The sequence below is a fragment of the Carcharodon carcharias genome, chromosome 3, assembly GCF_017639515.1.
Source record: "Carcharodon carcharias isolate sCarCar2 chromosome 3, sCarCar2.pri, whole genome shotgun sequence".
Classification (NCBI taxonomy): domain Eukaryota; kingdom Metazoa; phylum Chordata; class Chondrichthyes; order Lamniformes; family Lamnidae; genus Carcharodon; species Carcharodon carcharias.
The window spans coordinates 19,067,491-19,086,519 of NC_054469.1; the positions used below are offsets into that span (position 1 = coordinate 19,067,491).

General features: G+C 45.3%; 1 protein-coding gene across 1 annotated transcript in view; it reads left to right on the forward strand.

The window, feature by feature from the left end:
* Nucleotides 1-19,029, forward strand: part of xylb (xylulokinase homolog (H. influenzae)) — a 247,710-nt gene that overhangs the window by 37,819 nt on the left and 190,862 nt on the right. Inside the window, exon 12 of the mRNA XM_041183919.1 lies at nt 13,020-13,092. Within this exon, the coding sequence (XP_041039853.1) occupies nt 13,020-13,092 (73 nt within the window). The remainder of the gene's footprint in view (nt 1-13,019; nt 13,093-19,029) is intronic.

The following is a 19,029-nucleotide window of genomic DNA, read 5'->3' on the forward strand; positions in this document are numbered from 1 at the left end:
CGTCACCTATTCAACTCACCTGACTCAGCCAACGGAGAACATATTTTGTCAGGGGTCGGTTACTGTTTTAAAATAAAGGGTCACCCATTTAAGACAGAGATGAAGAGAATTTTGAGCCTTTGGAACTTTCTTCCTCAAAAGGCAGCAGAAGCAGAGTCCTTGAATATTTTTAAGGCAGAGCTAGATAGATTCTTGATTAACAAGGGGGTAAAAAGCAGGAGGTTACAATCAGATTCTTATTTAATGGCAGATCAGGCTCGAGGGGCCGAATGGACCACTCTTGCTCCTAATTCATATGTTTGTATCAGTTGCAGTGGAGCGACATCAGACTCTTTCAAGATCAGCAACTGGGTAAAGCAGAGCTGCATCCTGGTGCCAACTCTGTTTGGCATATTTTTCTCCATGCTGCTATTGTACGCTTTTGGCAACTCAAATGAGGATGTCTACCTGCATGCCAGAACTGACGGCAAGCTGTTCAACTTGACAAGACTGCGTGCCAAGACCAAAGTGTGTGATGTCCTAATCTGTGAGTTGCTGTTTCCTGATGAAGCTGCACTGGCATCCCATACTGAAGTTCACTCGCAATAGCTTGTAGATTGATTCTCCTGGGCGAGGAGTTTGAACTGACAATCAGTGTCAGGAAAGCCTTCCAGAAGGCATTTGATAAAGTCCTGCAAAAGAGACTGATAGTTTAAGTTGATTTGATTTATTGACCTGGTTAGGAAATTGTTTGAGCGTCAGGAGACAGCAGAGAAGATGGGTTGGTACACTAATTTGCAGAATGTAACTTGTGGTGTATTGCAAGGATCTGTTTTGGGGCTTCAACTTTATTCACTTAATTTATTAATGATTTAGATGATAGGATAGAAAGTCATATATCCAAATTTGTTAATGTCACAAAGATTGGTTGCATTGTAAGCTGTGTACATGAAAGCACAAAACTACCGAGATACTAAGTACAGAGACACATGGAATTGGGGGGAATATACTGGCATGGATTGGGAACTGGTTAATGGACAGAAAACAGTGTAGGAATAAATTTTCAGGTTGGTAGGCTGTGACTAGTGAGGTACCACAAGGATCAATGCTTGGGCCCCACCTATTCACAATCTATATCAATGGTTTGGATGTGGGGATTGAAATTTGGAGATGACACCAAACTAGGTTGCAGTGTGAGTTGTGAGGAGGATGCAAAGATGCTTCAAGGGGATTTGGAGAGGCTAAGTGAGCGGGCAAAAAGTTGGCAGATGGAATACAATGTGGAGAAATGTGAGGTTATCCGCTTTGGTAGGAAAAACAAAAATATAGAGTATTTCTTAAATGGTGAGAGACTGGGAATTGTTGAACTTCAAAAGGACTTTGGTATCCTTGTTCATGAGTCACTGAAAGCTAACATGCAGGTACAGTAAACAATTAAGAAGGCAAGTGGTATGTTGGCCTTTATTACAATACGATTTGAGTATAGGCGTAAAGGTGTCTTACTGCAATTATATAGAACCTTGATGAGACTGCACCTAGAGTATTGTGTACAGTATTGGTCACCTTACCTGAGGAAAGGCAATAGAAGACTTTGAGGAGGGAGTTTATGTATGCTTCCGGACTGATGAAAGTCTTTTCAACCTTAGGTGTCTTCAGGCTCATACAAAGACGTAAGAAAAATTCATATGTGAACTTCTCGCTGATGACTGTGCTCTCTTGGCCCACAGTCAGTCAGACCTGCAAAGTATAACAAGATGTTTTTCCAAGGTGGCACAACTCTTTGGACCAAAAATAAGTTTAAAGAAAACTGTAGTCCTGAGTCAGCCTGCACCCTAAGAAGAATATAGACCACCAAGCATTGTCTTCGTGGGAAACGAACTGAATGTTGTCAAGTAATTTACCAATTTGGGGAGCATCGTCTCATTTGATGCCACCATAGACAAGAAAATGGACAATAGGCTTTCAAAATCAAACAGCGCATTCGGCAAACTCTACAAATGAGTTTGGAGCAACCACAGCCTCAGAGAACAGAGCAAACTCAAAGTGTACAAAGCCGTAGTCCTCACCACCCAACTGTATGGCGCCGAGTCATGGGTTCTGTACCGTTCTCTAGAGCACTGCCTCCTCAGCATCTTCGAGATCTGCTGGCAGGATTGCATCACAAACATTTAAGTCCTGGAATTAGCCAACATCACCAGCATGAAGGCCATCCTCCTGCGTTTAATGGGTCATGTTGCCTGGATGGACAACAGCCGCCTGCCCAAAATCGTGCTGTACAGAGAGCTGAACCGGTAAATGGAAAAGAGGAGCCATGCAAATGTTTCAAGGACTCCCTGAAGAAGGCCCTCTTCGTGTGCCACATCGACCATCGCCAGTGGGAAGCACAGTCCATTGACCATGATGCCTGGAGATGCCACATCGGGAGCACAACGACTGCAATTTGTGGCTGTTTGAAGGGGCACCTTAATTTTCAGCTCATGTCCTGCTTCAATTGGCATTAGACAAATGTTAATAGATCTCAGCTAAGCCATGATCTGCAGGCTCCTGGAGGGAGGTTGAAGTGCCCCTACCTGCTCTCGCCTAGCCACTGCTGGAGCGCACTCGTGGTTAGAGAGATGGTGAGCTGGCCTGAGCACAAATCCAGTAGAAACTGAGCATTCTGTTAGACCAGTGCCTCCACAGCGACCACCATCCTTCCAATGGTGACCTTGAGGCACTCGCATGCTGGAGCCACGACATCAGACAGTACGTGGATGGACTCCTACATCCTTTGTTCTAATCTGCTGACAGTTTCTGACAACCCTGCTGTTCGCCTGCCTGTCTTTGCAGCTCCAACATTTTTCTCCTGCTCTCCTGCAGTCTTTCTATTGTCAGAGACCTTGGCTGTTATTGCCTTCACCTGTTGTGGACTGCTGGAGACTTTGGCTGTTATTGCCTATGCCTGTCGTGGACTGTGAGGTGCTCACCAGATGTCTCCCTGAGCCTGCTCTAGAACTAGGTCCCACTGAAGTGTATGTGTGTGTGTATATTTGTGTTGGTGCAGGGTGCAGCTGAACACGGTGATGGGTCAGCTTCAAATTCTTCCTCAAGATCTGAGCTGACTGGGGGCTGGGGCTGATGCACTGGCTGGTGCTTTGCCTTTTCTTTTTGGTGGCTGGAATAGGCAAAAGAGATAATTAGCCATTGGCATATTCCCAATAAATTTTACCCTCCATATATTAAGGTCATCCAAAATCCTGCTGCCTGCATGTCCCAACTCGCACCAAGTCCCATTCATCTTTCACCTGTGTAATCACTGACCTACACTGTCTCCTGGTCAAACAACGCCTTGATTTTAAAATTCTCATCCTTGCCTTCATACCTTCTCCTACATTATAGGTAACTCACAGTCATTATCTGCATATGGCCGATGTATATACTGCATGGACCCTCACTGGCATGTTGGGAGATGCCGATCTCATCTTTTGTCCAGGAACGGTCCTTGTCCTCTCCAGCCAGCTCTGCCATCTACTCCTCGTAGGGGGAGAGTGGCCTTAACTCCGGCATCCCCCTTCTGCTGTGGGATCATTCCCTTTTATTATGGGAGATCTTGCCTTGCATAAAGACAGATGGACTGACTGTGAGCACCATGGATGAAAGAGAAGATCATAAACATGCATGCCTGCTGTGTGCGCTGAGCCCTCCCCAGTAAGGGCTGAAGACACCAGGATGTTAGGTGAGATAGTGATGTTAAAGTGTCTGCCAGACAATCAGTGCTGATGTTCCTTCTGCTGGTAATGAATAAGATCCCTGTGGACTGTAACCCTTTAGAATGCCTGAAGCCCCTCTGAGAGTGTGAGTTTGGTGTGAGGAGAAGGCTGACTTACCCTGGTGGAGTGGATGAGATCATTCATCCTCTTCCTGCACAGCAGGACATTGCTTTTTTGTGGTCTGCATGTGCTGATCTCCCTGGTGACCTCCCCCACCCAGGCTGGAGTGGTTAGGTTGGTGGACCTTTGGGAAATTTGGCATGATTCCCGCTGGGTGCCGGGGCGGATTCCCGCGCCAGATTGTCTATTTTTCAGCTCGCTAATTAAGCATTAGCGAGGAGTTCACCGAATCTCATGGTGGGGCGGGCAGGGATTTGTCCGCCCCGCTATTACCTCATGGAGTCGTTTGATACATATAGCACATAGCTCATGGGAAATTAGGGATAGGCAATAAGTGCTGGCCGAACCAGTGATGCCCACACCCTGTGAACAAATAAAAAAACCTTTCACGCAATAAAATGTCCCAATGCACTTCACAGGAGCATTATAAACAAAACATAGCACCGAGCCACATAGAGAAAGAAAGGCTTGAATAAAGTACTTTTCATGACTACTGGATGTCTCAAAAGTGCTTCGCAACCTGTGACGTACCTTTGAAGTTAGTCACCCTTGTAACATAGGTAATATTAATTCAGGACGTAACGAGTTATTAGGAATTAGGTGTCAAGGAGTGACCTTAAGGAGGAAAGCGAGGTAGAGAGGTATAGGAGGGAATTCCAGATTTTATGGCCTAGGCAATTGAAGGCACAGCTTCCAATGATGGAGCAATTAGAATCGGGGATATTCAGGAGGCCAGATTTAAATGAGCACAAATAGCTTGGAGGGTTATAGGGGCGGAAGAGCTAGGGAGGGGAAGGCCATGGAAGGTATGAAGGCAAGGATGAGAATTTTAAAATCAAGACGTTGTTTGACCAGGAGACAGTGTAGGTCAGCGATCACACGGGTGAAAGATGAATGGGACTTGGTGCGAGTTGGGACATGCAGGCAGCAGGGTTTTGGATGACCTTAATATATGGAGGGTAAAATTTATTGGGAATATGCCAGGAGTGTGTTGGGAATAGTCTAAGTCTAGAAGGGCTTCAGCAGCAAATGAGATGAGACAGGGGAAATGCTGGGAAATGTTATAATGTTAGGCAGTCTCAGTGATAGAAAAAATATGTGATTTGAAACTCATGTTGGGGTCAAGTATGACTTCAAAGTTGTGAATAGATTGATTTAGTGTTGGACAGTTGCCAAGGAGAGGGATGGAGTTAGCGGCTAGGGACAAAGAGTTTGTCCAGGGTCTGAAGATAATGACGGCAGTCTTCACAATTTTTAATCAAAGGTAATTTCTGCCTCTCTAGTACTGGATGTTGGATAAACATAACATTTGCGCCACACAAATGACCAGGCAGCGACCATTTTCAACAAGAGAGAATCTAACCATCGCCCCTTGACATTCAGTGGCAACACCACCACTGAATCCCCCATTATCAACATATCACACAATCACAGAATTGCTATGGTGTCGAAGGAGGCCATTCGGCCCATCGTGTCTGCACCGGTTCCCTGAGCATTTTAACTTAGTGCCAATCTCCTGCCTTTTCCCCATAACCCTGCACATTGTTTCTATTTAGATAATCACCCAATGCCCTCTTGAATGCCACAATTGAACCTGCTTCCACCACACTTTCAGACAGTGCATTCCAAACCCTATCTACTTGCTGTGTGAAAAAGTTTTTTCTCAACACGCATTTGCTTCTTTTGCAAAACACTTTAAAACCGTGCCTTCTGGTTCTCAACCCGTTTACGAGCGGGAACAGTTTCTTCCTATCTATTCTGTCCAGATCCCTCATGATCTTGAAAACTTCTATCAAGTCTCCTCTCAGCCTTCTCCTCTCCAAGGAAAACAGTCCCAACTTCTCCAATCCTTCCTCATAACTGAAATGTTTCATCCCTGGAACCATTCTCGTAAACCTCTTATGCACTCCCTCCAATGCGTTCATATCCTTCCTATGGTGTGGTGCCCAGAACTGTATATAATACTCCAGCTAAGATAGAACCAGTGTCTTATGTAAGTTCATCATAACCTCCATGCTGTTGTACTCTGTGACCTTACTAATGAAGCCTAGAATACTGTATGCTTTAGAAATAGCTCTAGCGACCTGCCCTGCCACCTTTAATGACTTATGTACATATACACCAGGTCTCTCTGCTCCTGCATGTTCTTTAGGATAGCATTTTTTATTTTACACTGTCTCTCCATTTTCTTTATACCAAAGTATTTCACCTCACACTTCACATTGAACTTCATCTGCCCACTCCACCAATGTGTCGATGTCCTTTTGAAGTTCTACACTGTCCTCACAGTTTACAGTTCCCACAAGTTTTGTGTCATCCACAAACTTTGAAATTGCCCCCTGCATACCAAAATCTAGGTCATTTATATATATCAAGGAAGAGCAAGGGTCCCAATATTGACCCCAGGGGAACTCCACTACAAACCTTCTTCAGCCCGAAAAACACCCATTAACCATTACCCTCTATTTCCAATCCCTCAGCCAATTTTGCTACTGCCCCTTTTATTCCATGACCTATAACTTTCCTCACAAGCCTGTGGTGTGGCACTATATTGAATGCCTTTTGGAAGTCCATATACACCACATCAACGGCCTTGCCCTCATCAACCACTCATGTTACCTGTTTGAAAAACTTCAGCAAGTTAGACACAATTTTCCTTTAACAAATCCATGCTGACTCTTACGAATCAATCCACATTTTTCCATGTGACTATTAATTTCATCCCGAATAATTGTTTCAAGAGGTTTCCCTGGAATGTCCTGTTGTCTAGAACATCATGGGGGTTACTTTTGACCAGAATCTGAACTGGACTAGCCATATAAATACTGTGACTACAAGAGCAGGTCAGAGGCTAGGAATTCTGTGGAGAATAACTCACCTCTGACTCCCCAAAGCCTGTCCATCATCTAGAAGGCACAGTCAGGAGTGTGATGGAATACGCTCCACATTTGCTTGTTTGTCCCTACAACCACACCAACCCCCTCCACTTCTCTCTCTCTCCCCCAACCCAAAACCGCCCCCCATACACACCTTAAACCAGCTTATATTTCACCCCTTTCCTGGACTCACTCAAGTTCTGTCGAAGGGTCATGAGGACTCGAAACGTCAACTCTTTTCTTCTCAGCCGATGCTGCCAGACCTGCTGAGTTTTTCCAGATAATTCTGTTTTTGTTTTTGATTTCCAGCATCAGCAGTTTTTTTGTTTTTACTCTCCACTTGCCTGGTTGAGTGCAGCTCCAACAACACTCAAGAAGCTTGACACCATTCAGGACAAAGCAGCCTGCTTGATTGGCACCCCATCCACAAACATTCATGCCCTCTACCACCAGTGAACAGTGGCAGCAGTGTGTACTCTCTACAAGATGCACTGCAGGAACTCACCAAACCTCCTTAGGCAGCACCTTCCAAACCCATGACCACTACCATCTAGAAGGACAAGGGCAGCAGACACATGGAAACAGCATCACCGGAAGTGCCCCTCCAAGCCACTCACCATCCTGACTTGGAAATATATTGCTGTCCCTTCACTGTCGCTAGGTCAAAATCCTGGAGCTCCGTCCCTAACATGTTTGTGGGTGTAGCTACACCACATGGACTGTAGCGGTTCAAGAAGGCAGCTCACCTTCTCAAGGGCAATTAGGGATGGGCAATAAATGCTGGCTTAACCATTGACACCCACATCTTATGACTGAATAAAAAAAATATATATTAGCAACAGTGTGGGATTGACCGAGCTGGTGGTGCGGTAGAGCTGGGTGTTGCCAGCGTATATACGAAAACTAACTTACTTTTGCATAATGTAAAGGGGCATCATGTTGATGAGAAATAGGAGGGGGTTAATAATAGATCTTTGGGGATACCACGGTAATGGTGCAGGAGCACAAAGAGAAGCTATAGCCATGCAAGTGACAGTCTGGATATGTCCCTAAGAAAATGCAAGTCAATGAGCCAAAAGAAAGCTAAATGTTCCAGTATCACATAGTAACTATATGAAAGTAGACAGAGAATTAGAACACATTTATTGTTCATTTATCCTTTTGTCTCCCATTTGCAGTGTAATATTTTTCAGACAAGGAAAACGAGAACTGGCTACTCTTAAATATAAATCTAATCTTATAGAAAAAAATAATGCTGTAAAGAAATAGCTCATATTTGGAATATGCTTTTCTATTGTTAGTGATGATCTTTATACGTTGGTGGTACATTTTATATAGGTTTGTCTGGTGCCGGGTTTGAGGTCCTGGTCTTCAAACACTCAGGCGGCCGAAGGCTGCGCTGACAAACTGAAGTGGTGTTGAACCTCGTCGTCGATGTCTGCCCTGGTTGACAGTAGATTTCCACGATATGGAAAGTGGTCTGCTTTGTCATGGATTTTGATAATTGGGGGGCAGTGAGGTGTGGAGGGGGCAGGTTGGTAGAGGACCTTCATCTTACGGATGTTTAGTGTAAGGCCCATACTCTCAGTGAAGGTGTTGATGATGGCTTGGAGCTCGGCCTCCGAGTGTGCACGACGCAAGCATCGTCTGCATACTGTAGTTCAATGACAGAGGATGGGACGACCTTGGATCTGGCCTGCAGGCGGCAGAGATTGTTCTGTAGTTTAGCTCCACTCCAGCATGGAGCTTGCTGAGGGTGAGATGGAGCCTTGGGGCAACAAAGATCGAGAAGACCGTCAAGTATGATGGCACAGCCTTGCTTGATCCCGGTCCAAACATGGATTGGGTCTGTGGTGGATCCGTTGGTCAGGATCACGCCTTGCATGTCATCGTGGAGCAGGGGGAGGATGGTGACAAACTTTTGTGGGCAGCCGAAATGGAGGAGGATGCCCCATATTCCATTGTGCTTGACAGTGTTGAAACCTTTTATGAGGTCAAAACAGCCTACGTACAAGGGTTGGTGCTATTCCCTGCATTTCTCTTGCAGTTGCCGCGCGGTGAAGATCATGTCTGTTGTGAGGAACTCTTCAGCCGCTGGGAGGAGGTGAGTGAGACGATTCTTGTGATGACCTTCGCTGTGGCCAACAGCAGGGAGATTCCTCTATAGTTACCGCAGTCAGACTTGGCACCTTTCTTGAAGATGGTCATGATTAGACGTCTGTGAGATCACCTGGCATGCTCTTACCCTTCCAGATAAGGGAGATGAGGCTATGTATTCACACCAGTAGTGCTTCTCCTCCATGATTTAGTGCTTTGGCGGGGATTCCATCTACTCCTGATGCATTGTTGCTTTTTAGCTGTCGAATGGCTTTTTCTACCTGAAGATGGGTTGGGGTTATACTGAGATGGTGGCAGATAACATGCTGCAGGATGGAGTCAAGGACAGTTGTGTTGAAGACAGAGTCTCTGTTAAGAAGATCTTCTATGTGCTCCTTCCAGTGGGCACTGACTGCCTCTCTGTTCTTGATGAGCACCTCTCTTTTCTTGGCCAGTAATGGAATGGGGCCTTGGATGCCTGGGCCGTAGGTCATGCTCATGGTCCACAGAGCAGTAGTGATACCCGCCCTCCTATATGTACAGCAAGCATCTCAAAACTCTGGAGAAGTACCACCAGTGCTGCCTCCGCAAGATCCTGCAAATCCATTGGCAGGATAGGTGCACCAACGTCAGTGTTCTCACTCAGGCTAGCATCCCCAGCATCGCAGCATTGACCACGCTCGATCAACTCCGCTGGGCGGACCACATCATCCACATGCCTGACACGAGACTCCCAAAACACGTGCTCTACCTGGAGCTTTGCACGGCAAGTGAGCCCCAGGAGGGCAGAGAAAACGCTTCAAGGACACTCCCAAATTCTCCTTGAGAAAGTGCAACATCCTCACCAACATCTGGTAATCCCTGGCCCAAGACTACCCTAAATGGTACCGGGGAAGGAGCTGAACTCCTCAAGTCTCATTGCCAAGGGCTAGCTGAAGCCAAGCGTCGACAACAAAAGGAGTGTGTGGCAACCCAGGCACCCCATGCACCTGTTCCCCCTACCTCCATCTGCCCCACATGTGACAGAGACTGTGGGTCGCCCATTGGACTCCCCAGTCAGCTGAGAACTCATTTTTAGTGTGGAAGCAAGTCATCCTCAAGCCCAAGGGATTGCCTAAGAGAAGATAGGTTTGTCTGAAGGCTATGAGTGGGCACTCATTTTTTTTTGTTGCTGAGGTCCTTCACTCTTTTCAAAGGATTTGAGTTGTTATGCATAATCAATGATTTTATAAAGGTCTTCAGTAGTTGCTCTTTTCTTCATATTAAGGGTAGTTAATCCAAGGTTACTCCAGTGCATTCTCTGCTAAGAAACATTTTGTGACTGGCATTCATGTGCAAATTTATATTCTGGTCTTTACAGATAGAGAAGGACCTCTGCCCTTTTGGGACTTTGGCTGATTCATTTAAGGAGGTATTTTCCTGTCTGCTGAAAGCTTCAAGGGGCTCGGATTATTAAACAATTGATTGGGCAAGTGGAGCACTTGCCTAGTACTTTCCACTATCTGGAAGTACCAAAGGAATTGGTGGGTCACGATCCTTTTCATCAAGCTAACATCTGCAAGGAGAGAGTACTGTAAATTAGCAACTGATTAAGCACTGACACTGGTGTTTCTCCAGATGCTTCTTTCTGATTGTTTCTAACTCCTTACATTGTGTCATTTTTCAAATTAGTGCAGCAGGCTCTGAGGCTATTTTTCATTCACCTATCTGTGTGAGTCAGGATTCTTGATGCTGGCTGACTCAGGACAAAGCAGCAAACATGCATTAAGGAGGAACCTGACTTAAGAATCTATCTTTCTTCCTAGTAATACCTGATAGTACTAAGAAGAACTCACAACTTCAGGACTTTACAGCCAATTTAGTACTTATGAAGAGTAATCACTGTTGAAACTTCCCAATCTCACTGTACTTTAGGACCACTCGCAAAAATGAACTCATTGACTAAGGTTTTGGGCATCCTTCCTAATATAACTGCTCCTTTGGCTTGGTGGCTTTTTTTCCCTTGAGCCTCCAAAGCATCTTGAGGTGGTTTTTCTACATTAAAGCTGCTGTCTAAATTCAGGCTGCTATTTAATACTGTTTCTGTGTTCTCTTTAAATTGTGACCCTAAACTATAGTTATTTTAGGTTAGTACAGCTTGGAGCTCTGTGGTGTTATTCCTTATTGAGCAGACAGAAAATCCTTGTCAGGTCTTGATGTTAAATGGAGCTCAATCTGTAGGGTAACATAACAAGCATCTTTGGTCCTTCTTGCCTTGCCTTTATTTAGAATCATCGAATGGTTACAGCACCGAAGGAGGCCATTCAGCCCATCGTGTCTACTCCAGCTTTCTGCAAATATTTTCTTTTCTGGTGCTTTTCCAGCTCCCTTTTGAAAGCCATCATTGAACCTACCTCCACCACACTCTCAGGTGGTGTATTTCAGGTCCTAACCACTCTCTGTGTGAAAGGTTTTTCCTCATTGCACCTTCAATCGGTGTCCTCTGGTTCTTGTTCCTTCCGCCAATGGGAACGGTTTCTCTCTACCTACTCAGTCTAGACTCCTCGTGCTGAAAATCTCCATCAAATTCACTCCTAACTTTCTCTTAAGGAAAACAACCCCAGCTTCTCCAATCTATCCACGTAACTGAAGTGCCTCATCCCTGGAACAATTCTAGTAAATGTTTTCTTCACCTTTTTTTCACATCCTTCCTAAAATGTGCAGCCCAGAATTGAACACAATACTCCAATTGAGGCTGAACCAGTGTTTAATCTCAGTTTGCCATAACGCCCTTGCCTTTGTACTCTGTTCTTTATAGAGTCCAGGATCCCATATTCCTTTTTAACCACTTTCTCAACCTGCCCTGCCATTTTCAATAATTTATGCAAACATACTTCCAGGTTTTTCTGTTCCTGCAAATACTCAGCACTCCTGGCAGTTTCTGTGCTGACAGGTATCGGGAATGGGGTCAGGAAACCGGGATTCCAGCTGGTGCTGGTACTTTCAGGCTTTGTCCACTCGTGTTCCCGACGTCAGCGGGGCCAGACAGTTCTGCCCCGAGTGCTTCCCCTTATAGAGTCATGCAATGGTTACAGCACAGATGAAGGCCATTCTGCCCATCATTTCTGTGCCAACTCTACAAGAGCAACTCAGCTAGTCTCACTCACCCACCTTTTCACCATAGCCCTACAAAAGCTTTTTCTTCAGATAATCTTTATTGAAAACCACGATTGAATCTGCCTCCACCACACTCTCAGACAGTACATTCCAGATCCTAACCACTCACTGCTTAAAAAAAGTTTTTCCTCATGTAGCATTTGCTTCTGTTGATGGTTTTCTTTAATGACCCAATATTTAGAGAGGTTAAAGCTATTTGTGTCAATATGTTAATTAACATATTAACATTTCAGATAAGCTGCTGCAGCCTTTGAAACAAGCCTGACTTTATTGAAAACAAGCACTCACCATTTTCACATATGTATACCATCTACAGTCTTGTCTTTTAAATCTTGGTGAGGGAGGACAGCCTCTAGTTATCCTAGCTTTTTGTTTTAATTATATGGAATAAAGGCAGAAATTTCCTTGCTTGTCACAGTTTACTGCAATTGACCCAGTTGTTAGCATTCTGCAAGAGCGGAATACGAAAATTACAGCTTTATTGTGTGGGGAATTAGAATCGTTCATGGTGAGACAGAGAAACCACTGAAAGTGAAAATAGTATTTTAAAAATCCTTAATATTAACAGGCTGAGGTAGACCTAGCAATGCTATTTCACATTGACTGGCATAGAGCTGTTCATGCATAGCACAATTTTTTTTTTTGTATGGTAGAAACTCAGATACCTTGAGATAGTGTAGCAAACAAACTGAATTGGCACGGTTATGGTGTAATCTTCGGAGAATTGCTTCAATCTCTGGGAACGTGTGTGAAAAAAAACATGAGTAGAAAAGATTATGGTGGACTGAATAAATTTGCGACCAATATCTACCAAATTCAAGATCACAGGAATTCTGTTTTCAGTTTGGTTCAGGAAGCCACCGCAGGCTTCCTTCTCCATCTCATAGTAGTGTCTGTCCCATGCAGGGTCCACTTTAATTCTGCTATTTCTAATCAATCTGTGCTCCCTTTATTGAATGTGAGCTGTGTAGGTGACTTTGACAGAGTGATTTATATGTTTTATTTGTCCATAGGCACTAATATTTCTTTTTTTCTCTGGTAGAGAATCTCCCTGGTCAGTAGTTTTGTTGCTTCACTATTCCTTGGAGACTACGCAGCAATTGATTATAGCGATGGTAAGTGTACTTAGTTACGAATGTGCTGCTTACGGTAACACCTGTTGTGCTCCCTTTGTTTGATAGTAGAAATTAATTTAGGTGATCACATCTAAATATTTTTAAAACAGGTAAAAGTAATTTGGACCAGTAAGCATGCCCCATTTGATTGGAATTGATCATTTAATGATTTGCATTTTTAATACCGGCTCAAGCTATCACAAGCAATTGATCAGAGTTATTTACAACCTGACCTGCATATAGTAGAAATACTGTACCATTTTATAGGAACCTATGAACTGTGTGGATTTGTCAGACCATTACCAGGAATTTGAATTGATCAGGATTCCCTGGTGATTTGATCTTACAGCTCTGATTTGCAAAGACAGATTAATGTTACTTTAATGTGTGCCTATGGCTGGAACCTTAAGGAGGTGATGGGATCTTCGCTGCCAAGTGGAGAGTTGGTGCCTCTTGCTGGGACGGCGCGCTGCATCATGTGCTACTCAGGCACTCGACAGGCCAGTGGCAGGCCTTTCCTTGGGTTCAAGGACCTGGGGGCAGATGTCCTGCCTGCCAAGAGCTGCTGGCCAATCAAGAGCTAGCAGCCAAAAGCGGGGAGCTGTTGGTGGCTGCTGGTATGACAACCATCCCAGATCTAGGTTCCAAGGATCCAAGACCACAGGTGAGTGATGCAGAAGGGGGGAATCACAGGGTGCTGGTCCCAAGGGCAGAGGCTCAGCAGCAAGGGTAGGGTATGGTCTCAGTGCCCACCCCCCACCTCTCACTTTCCTGATGCTGGGTCCCTCAATCAGGCACTGAACAAGGAACTCCACACCTCCCCCCACCCTGACCTGCACAGGTTTGCTTATTGTGCTCCCCGAACATGAGCCCACCCCCCATCTACCCACTGATGGGTTCAAGCATTCAGCAGTGGAATGAGGCCCTTAAGTGGGCATTAATTGGGCACTTGAGGGTCTCATTTGGCTCCAGGGCAGGAAGACATTCCTGCCACAGACTTAAACGTGGTGGTGGGAAGTCTCACGTGGTTAAATCCTGCTCCCCTCCGCTGCCAAACCCGCCACAGGAGCAGGCAGAAGATTCTGGCCTATAATTTATTGGTGTAAGTCACTGGCAGATACAACAAGAGAAAGGATGTATTTGTGTAGTTTATAGTTCTGCTTATTTTCAGCATATGACTATTTTATGTTGGACACAAGTAGCCACAAACTATATCAGTCAAAAAGATAATCTAATCTGTGTGTGCAAGAATTCTTTGTTTTATCTTGTCTGGAAAGTGCACTGCTACATGGAATGGACAATTCTTGTTTTTATTATATTTTATTTTTGGTGCAGAAATACTACTGCAACCCTTAATAAGAGAAGGACAGCAGCTAAACGTCAAGGTACCATATTTAGGATTACTTACAAAATGAAAGAAACCTACATTTATATCTTACCTTTTTCTGGATGTCACAAAATGCTTTGCATTTAATGATTTGCTTTTCAAATGTTATTTTCCACCAAGAAGGACACAGACATGGGGCAAAAGAGAACAGTAGTGTAGTGGTAGCTTTACTGGACCAGTAATCCAGAGGCCTAGACAAATGCTCTGGAGATGCAAGTTCAAATCTCACCATGGCAGCTGGTGGAATTTAAATTCAGTTCGTTAATAAACGTGGGATAAAAAGCCAGTCTCAGTAATGGTGACCGTGGCTGGGATTTTTGCCATGTTATGAAAATCCCATGAATTGATCCCTGGGATGAGAGTGCTTTTCGATGCTGAGAGGTTGAGTAGATTTTATTTTTCATTCACGGGATGTGGACTTCGCTGGCCAGGCCAACATTTATTGTCCATCCCTAGTTGCCCTTGAGAAGGTGGCGGTGAGCTGCCTTCTTGAACTGCTGCAGTCCATGTAGTGTAGGTACACCTACGGTGCTGTTAGGGAGGGAGTTCCGGGATTTTGACACACCAATAGTGAAGGAACGGCGATATATTTCCAAGTCAGGACGGTGAGTGGCTTGGAGAGGAACTTCCGGGTGGTGGTGTTCCCATGTGTCTGCAGCCCTTGTCTTTCTAGATGGTAGCAGTTGTGGGTTTGGAAGGTGCTGTCTAAGGAGCCTTGGTGAGTTCCTGTAGATGGCACACACTGCTGCTACTGTGCGGCGGTGGTGGAGGGAGTGAATGTTTGTGGATGTGGTACCAATTAAGTGGGCTGCTTTGTCCTGGATGATGTCAAGCTTCTTGAGTATTATGGGAGCTGCAGTCATCCAAGCAAGTGGAGAGTATTCCATCGCACTCCTGACTTGTGCCTTGTAGATGTTGGACAGGCTTTGGGGAGTCAGGAGGTGAGTTACTCATCACAGGATTCCTAGCCTCTGACCTGCTCTTGTAGCCACATAATTTATATGGCTAGTCCAGTTCAGTTCCTGGCCAATGGTAACCTCAAGGATGTTGATAATGGGGGATTCAGTGATGGTAATGCTATTGAATGTCAAGGGATGATAGCTAGATTCTCTCTTGCTGGAGATGGTCATTGTCTGGCACTTGTGTGGCACGAATGTTACTTGCCACTTGTCAGCTCAAAGCCTGGATATTGTCCAGGTATTGCTGTTTTTAGATATGGACTGCTTCAGTATCTGAGGAGTCGTGAATGGTGCTGAACATTGTGCAATCATCAGCGAACATCCCCACTTCTGAGCTTCTGAAGGAAGGAAGGTCATTGATGAATTAGCGGAAGATGGTGGCCCGAGGACCTCCTGCAGTGATGTTGGACTAGTAATCCAGAGTCCCAGGGGAATGCTCTGGGGGCCAATAAGACCATAAGACATAGGAGCAGATATTAGGCCATTCGGCCCATCAAGTCTGCTCTGCCATTCAATCATGGCTGATAAGTTTCTCAACCCCATTCTCCTGCCTTCTCCCCGTAACCTTTGATCCCTTTACCAATCAAGAACCTATCTATCTCGGTCTTAAATACACTCATTATGGCCTCCACAGCCTTCGGTGGCAATGAATTCCATAGATTCACCACTCTCTGGCTAAAGAAGTTTCTCCTCATCTCTGTTCTAAAAGGTCTTCCCTTTACTCTGAGGCTGTGCCCTCGGGTCCTAGTCTGTCCTACTAATGGAAACATCTTCCCCACATCCACTCTATCCAGGCCTTTCAGTATTCTGTAAGTTTCAATCAGATCCCCCCTCATCCTTCTAAACTCCATCGACCCGTGTTTGAATCCCGCTACGGCAGATGGTGGAATTTGAATTCAATAAAATTCTGGAATTAAAACTCTTAATGATGATCATGAAACTGTTGTCAATTGTTGTAAAAACCCATCTGGTTCACTAATGTCCTTTAGGGAAGGAAATCTGCTGTGCTTACCTAGTCTGGCCTGCATGTGACTCCAGACCCACAGCAATGTGGTTGACTCTTAAATGCCCTCTGAAATAGCTTAGCAAGCCACTCAGTTGTATCAAACTGCTACAAAGTCTCAAATAAGGAATGAAACCGGATGGGCCACGCGACATCAACCTAGGCGCCGGAAACGACAACGGCGATTGCAGCCATGTCGACCCTGCAAAGTCCTCCTTATTAACATCTGGGAGCTAATGCCAAAATTGGGTGAACTGCCTCACGGACCATTCAAGCAACAGCCTGACATTGTCATCCTTATGGAATCATATCTTACGGATAATGTCCCAGACACCACCATCACCATCCCTGGGTATGTCCTGTTCCACCAACAGGAATGAGCCAGCAGAGGTAGCGGTATGTTGATATACAGTTGGGAAGGAATTGACCTGGGAGTCCTCAACATCGATTCCGGACCCCATGAAGTCTCATGGCATCAGGTCAAACATGGGCAAGGAAACCTGCTGATTACCATATACCGGCTTCCCTCAGCTGATGAATCAGTGCTCCTCCATGTTGAGCACCACTTGGAGGAAGAACTAAGGGTGGGAAGGGAGCAGAATGTACTCTGGGTGGGGGACTTCAATGTCCATCACCAAGAGTGGCTCTGTAGCACCACTACTGGCCGAGCTGGCCAAGTCCTAAAGGTGCTAGACTGGGCCTGCGGTAGGTGGTAAGGGAACCAACAAGAGGGAAAAACACACTTGACCTCATTCTCACCAACCTGCCTGCCACAGATGCATCTGTCCATGACAGTATTGATAAGAGTGATCACCACACAGTCGTTGTGGAGACAAAAGTCCCACCTTCACATTGAGGATACCCTCCATCATGTTGTGTGGCACTACCACCATGCTAAATGGGGTAGCTTTCGAACAGATCTATCAACTCAAGACTGGACATCCATGAGGCATTGAACACAATCTGTAACCTCATGGCTCTGCATAGCCCCCACTCTACCATTACCATCAAGCCAGGGGATCAACCCTGGTTCAATGAAGAGTGCAGGGGGGCATGCCAGGAGCAGCACCAGACATACCTAAAAATGAGGTGTTGATCTGGTAAAACTAGCAGACAGAACTGCATGCATGCCAAACAGCATAAGCAGCAAGAGATAGACAGAGCCAAGTGATCCCAAAACCAACGGGTCAGATCTAAGCTGTGTAGTCCTGCCACATCCAGTCGTGAAGGTGGTGGACAATTAAACAACTCACTGGAAGAGGAGGCTCCATTAATATCCCCATCCTCAATGATGGGGAAACCCAGCACATCAGTGCAAAAGATAAGACTGAAGCATTTGCAACAATCTTCAGCCAGAATGCCGAGTGGATGATCTATCTTGGCCTCCTCTGGAAGTCCCCAGCATCACAGATGCCAGTGTTCAGCCAATTCGATTCACTCCACATGATATTAAGAAATGGCTAAAGCACTTGGATAATGCAAAGGCTACATATGGGTCCTCACAATATTCCAGCAATAGTATGGAAGACTTGTGCACCAGAACTTGCCACACCCCTAGCCAAGCTGTTCCAGTACACCTACAACACTGGCATCTATCTGGCTATATGGAAAATTGCCCAGGTACGTCCTGTACACAAAAAGTACGACCAATCCAACCTGACCAATTACCGCCCCATCAGTCTATGCTCGATCATCAGTAAAGTAAATGGAAGGGGTCATCAACAGTGCTATCAAGCGGCACTTGCTTAGCAATAACCTGCTCACTGACACTCTGTTTGGGTCCTGCCAGGGCCACTCAGCTCCTGATCTCATTACAGCCTTGGTTCAAACAAAAGAGCTGAACTCCCGAGGTGAAGTGAGAGTGACTGCCCTTGACATGAAGGCTGCATTTGACTGAGCGTGGCGTCCAGGAGCCCTAGCAAAACTGGAGTTAATGGGACTCAGGGGAAATCTCTCCACTGGTTGGAGTCATACCTAGGACACCTAGATTGGACTGGTACTTTCATGAGTTTAGAAGAATCAGAGGTATCTCATTAAAACCCCTAAGATTCTGCAAGGGCTTGACAGTGTAAATGCTGAGAGGCTGTTTCTCCAGTCTGGAGAGTCTAAACCTAGGTATCATATTCTCAGCAAAAGATGCTGGCAATTGAGGACTGAGATGAGGATTTGAATACAGCAGTAAAGATGTCTTGCTTCAGCTGTGTAGAGCCTTGGTGAGACCGCTCCTGCAGTTTTGTGTACAGTTTTGGTCTCCTTATTAAGGAAGGTTATACTTGCCATAGAGGAGTGCAACGGATGTTCACCAGACTAATGGCGGGACTGTTTGCTGAGGAGAGATTGAGGAGACTGGGCCTATATTTTCTAGAGCCTAGAAGAATGAGAGGTGATTTCATTGAAACTTAAAAAATTCTTAAGTGGTTATACAGTGTAGATGTAGAAAGAATGTTTCCTCTGCTGGAGCGGAGTGTCTAGAACCAGAGGACACACTCAGAATATGGGATAACCTATTTTGGACTGAGATGAGGAGGAATTTCTTCACGCAGAGGGAGGCGATTCTTTGGAATTCTCTGCCCCAGAGGGTTGTGGAA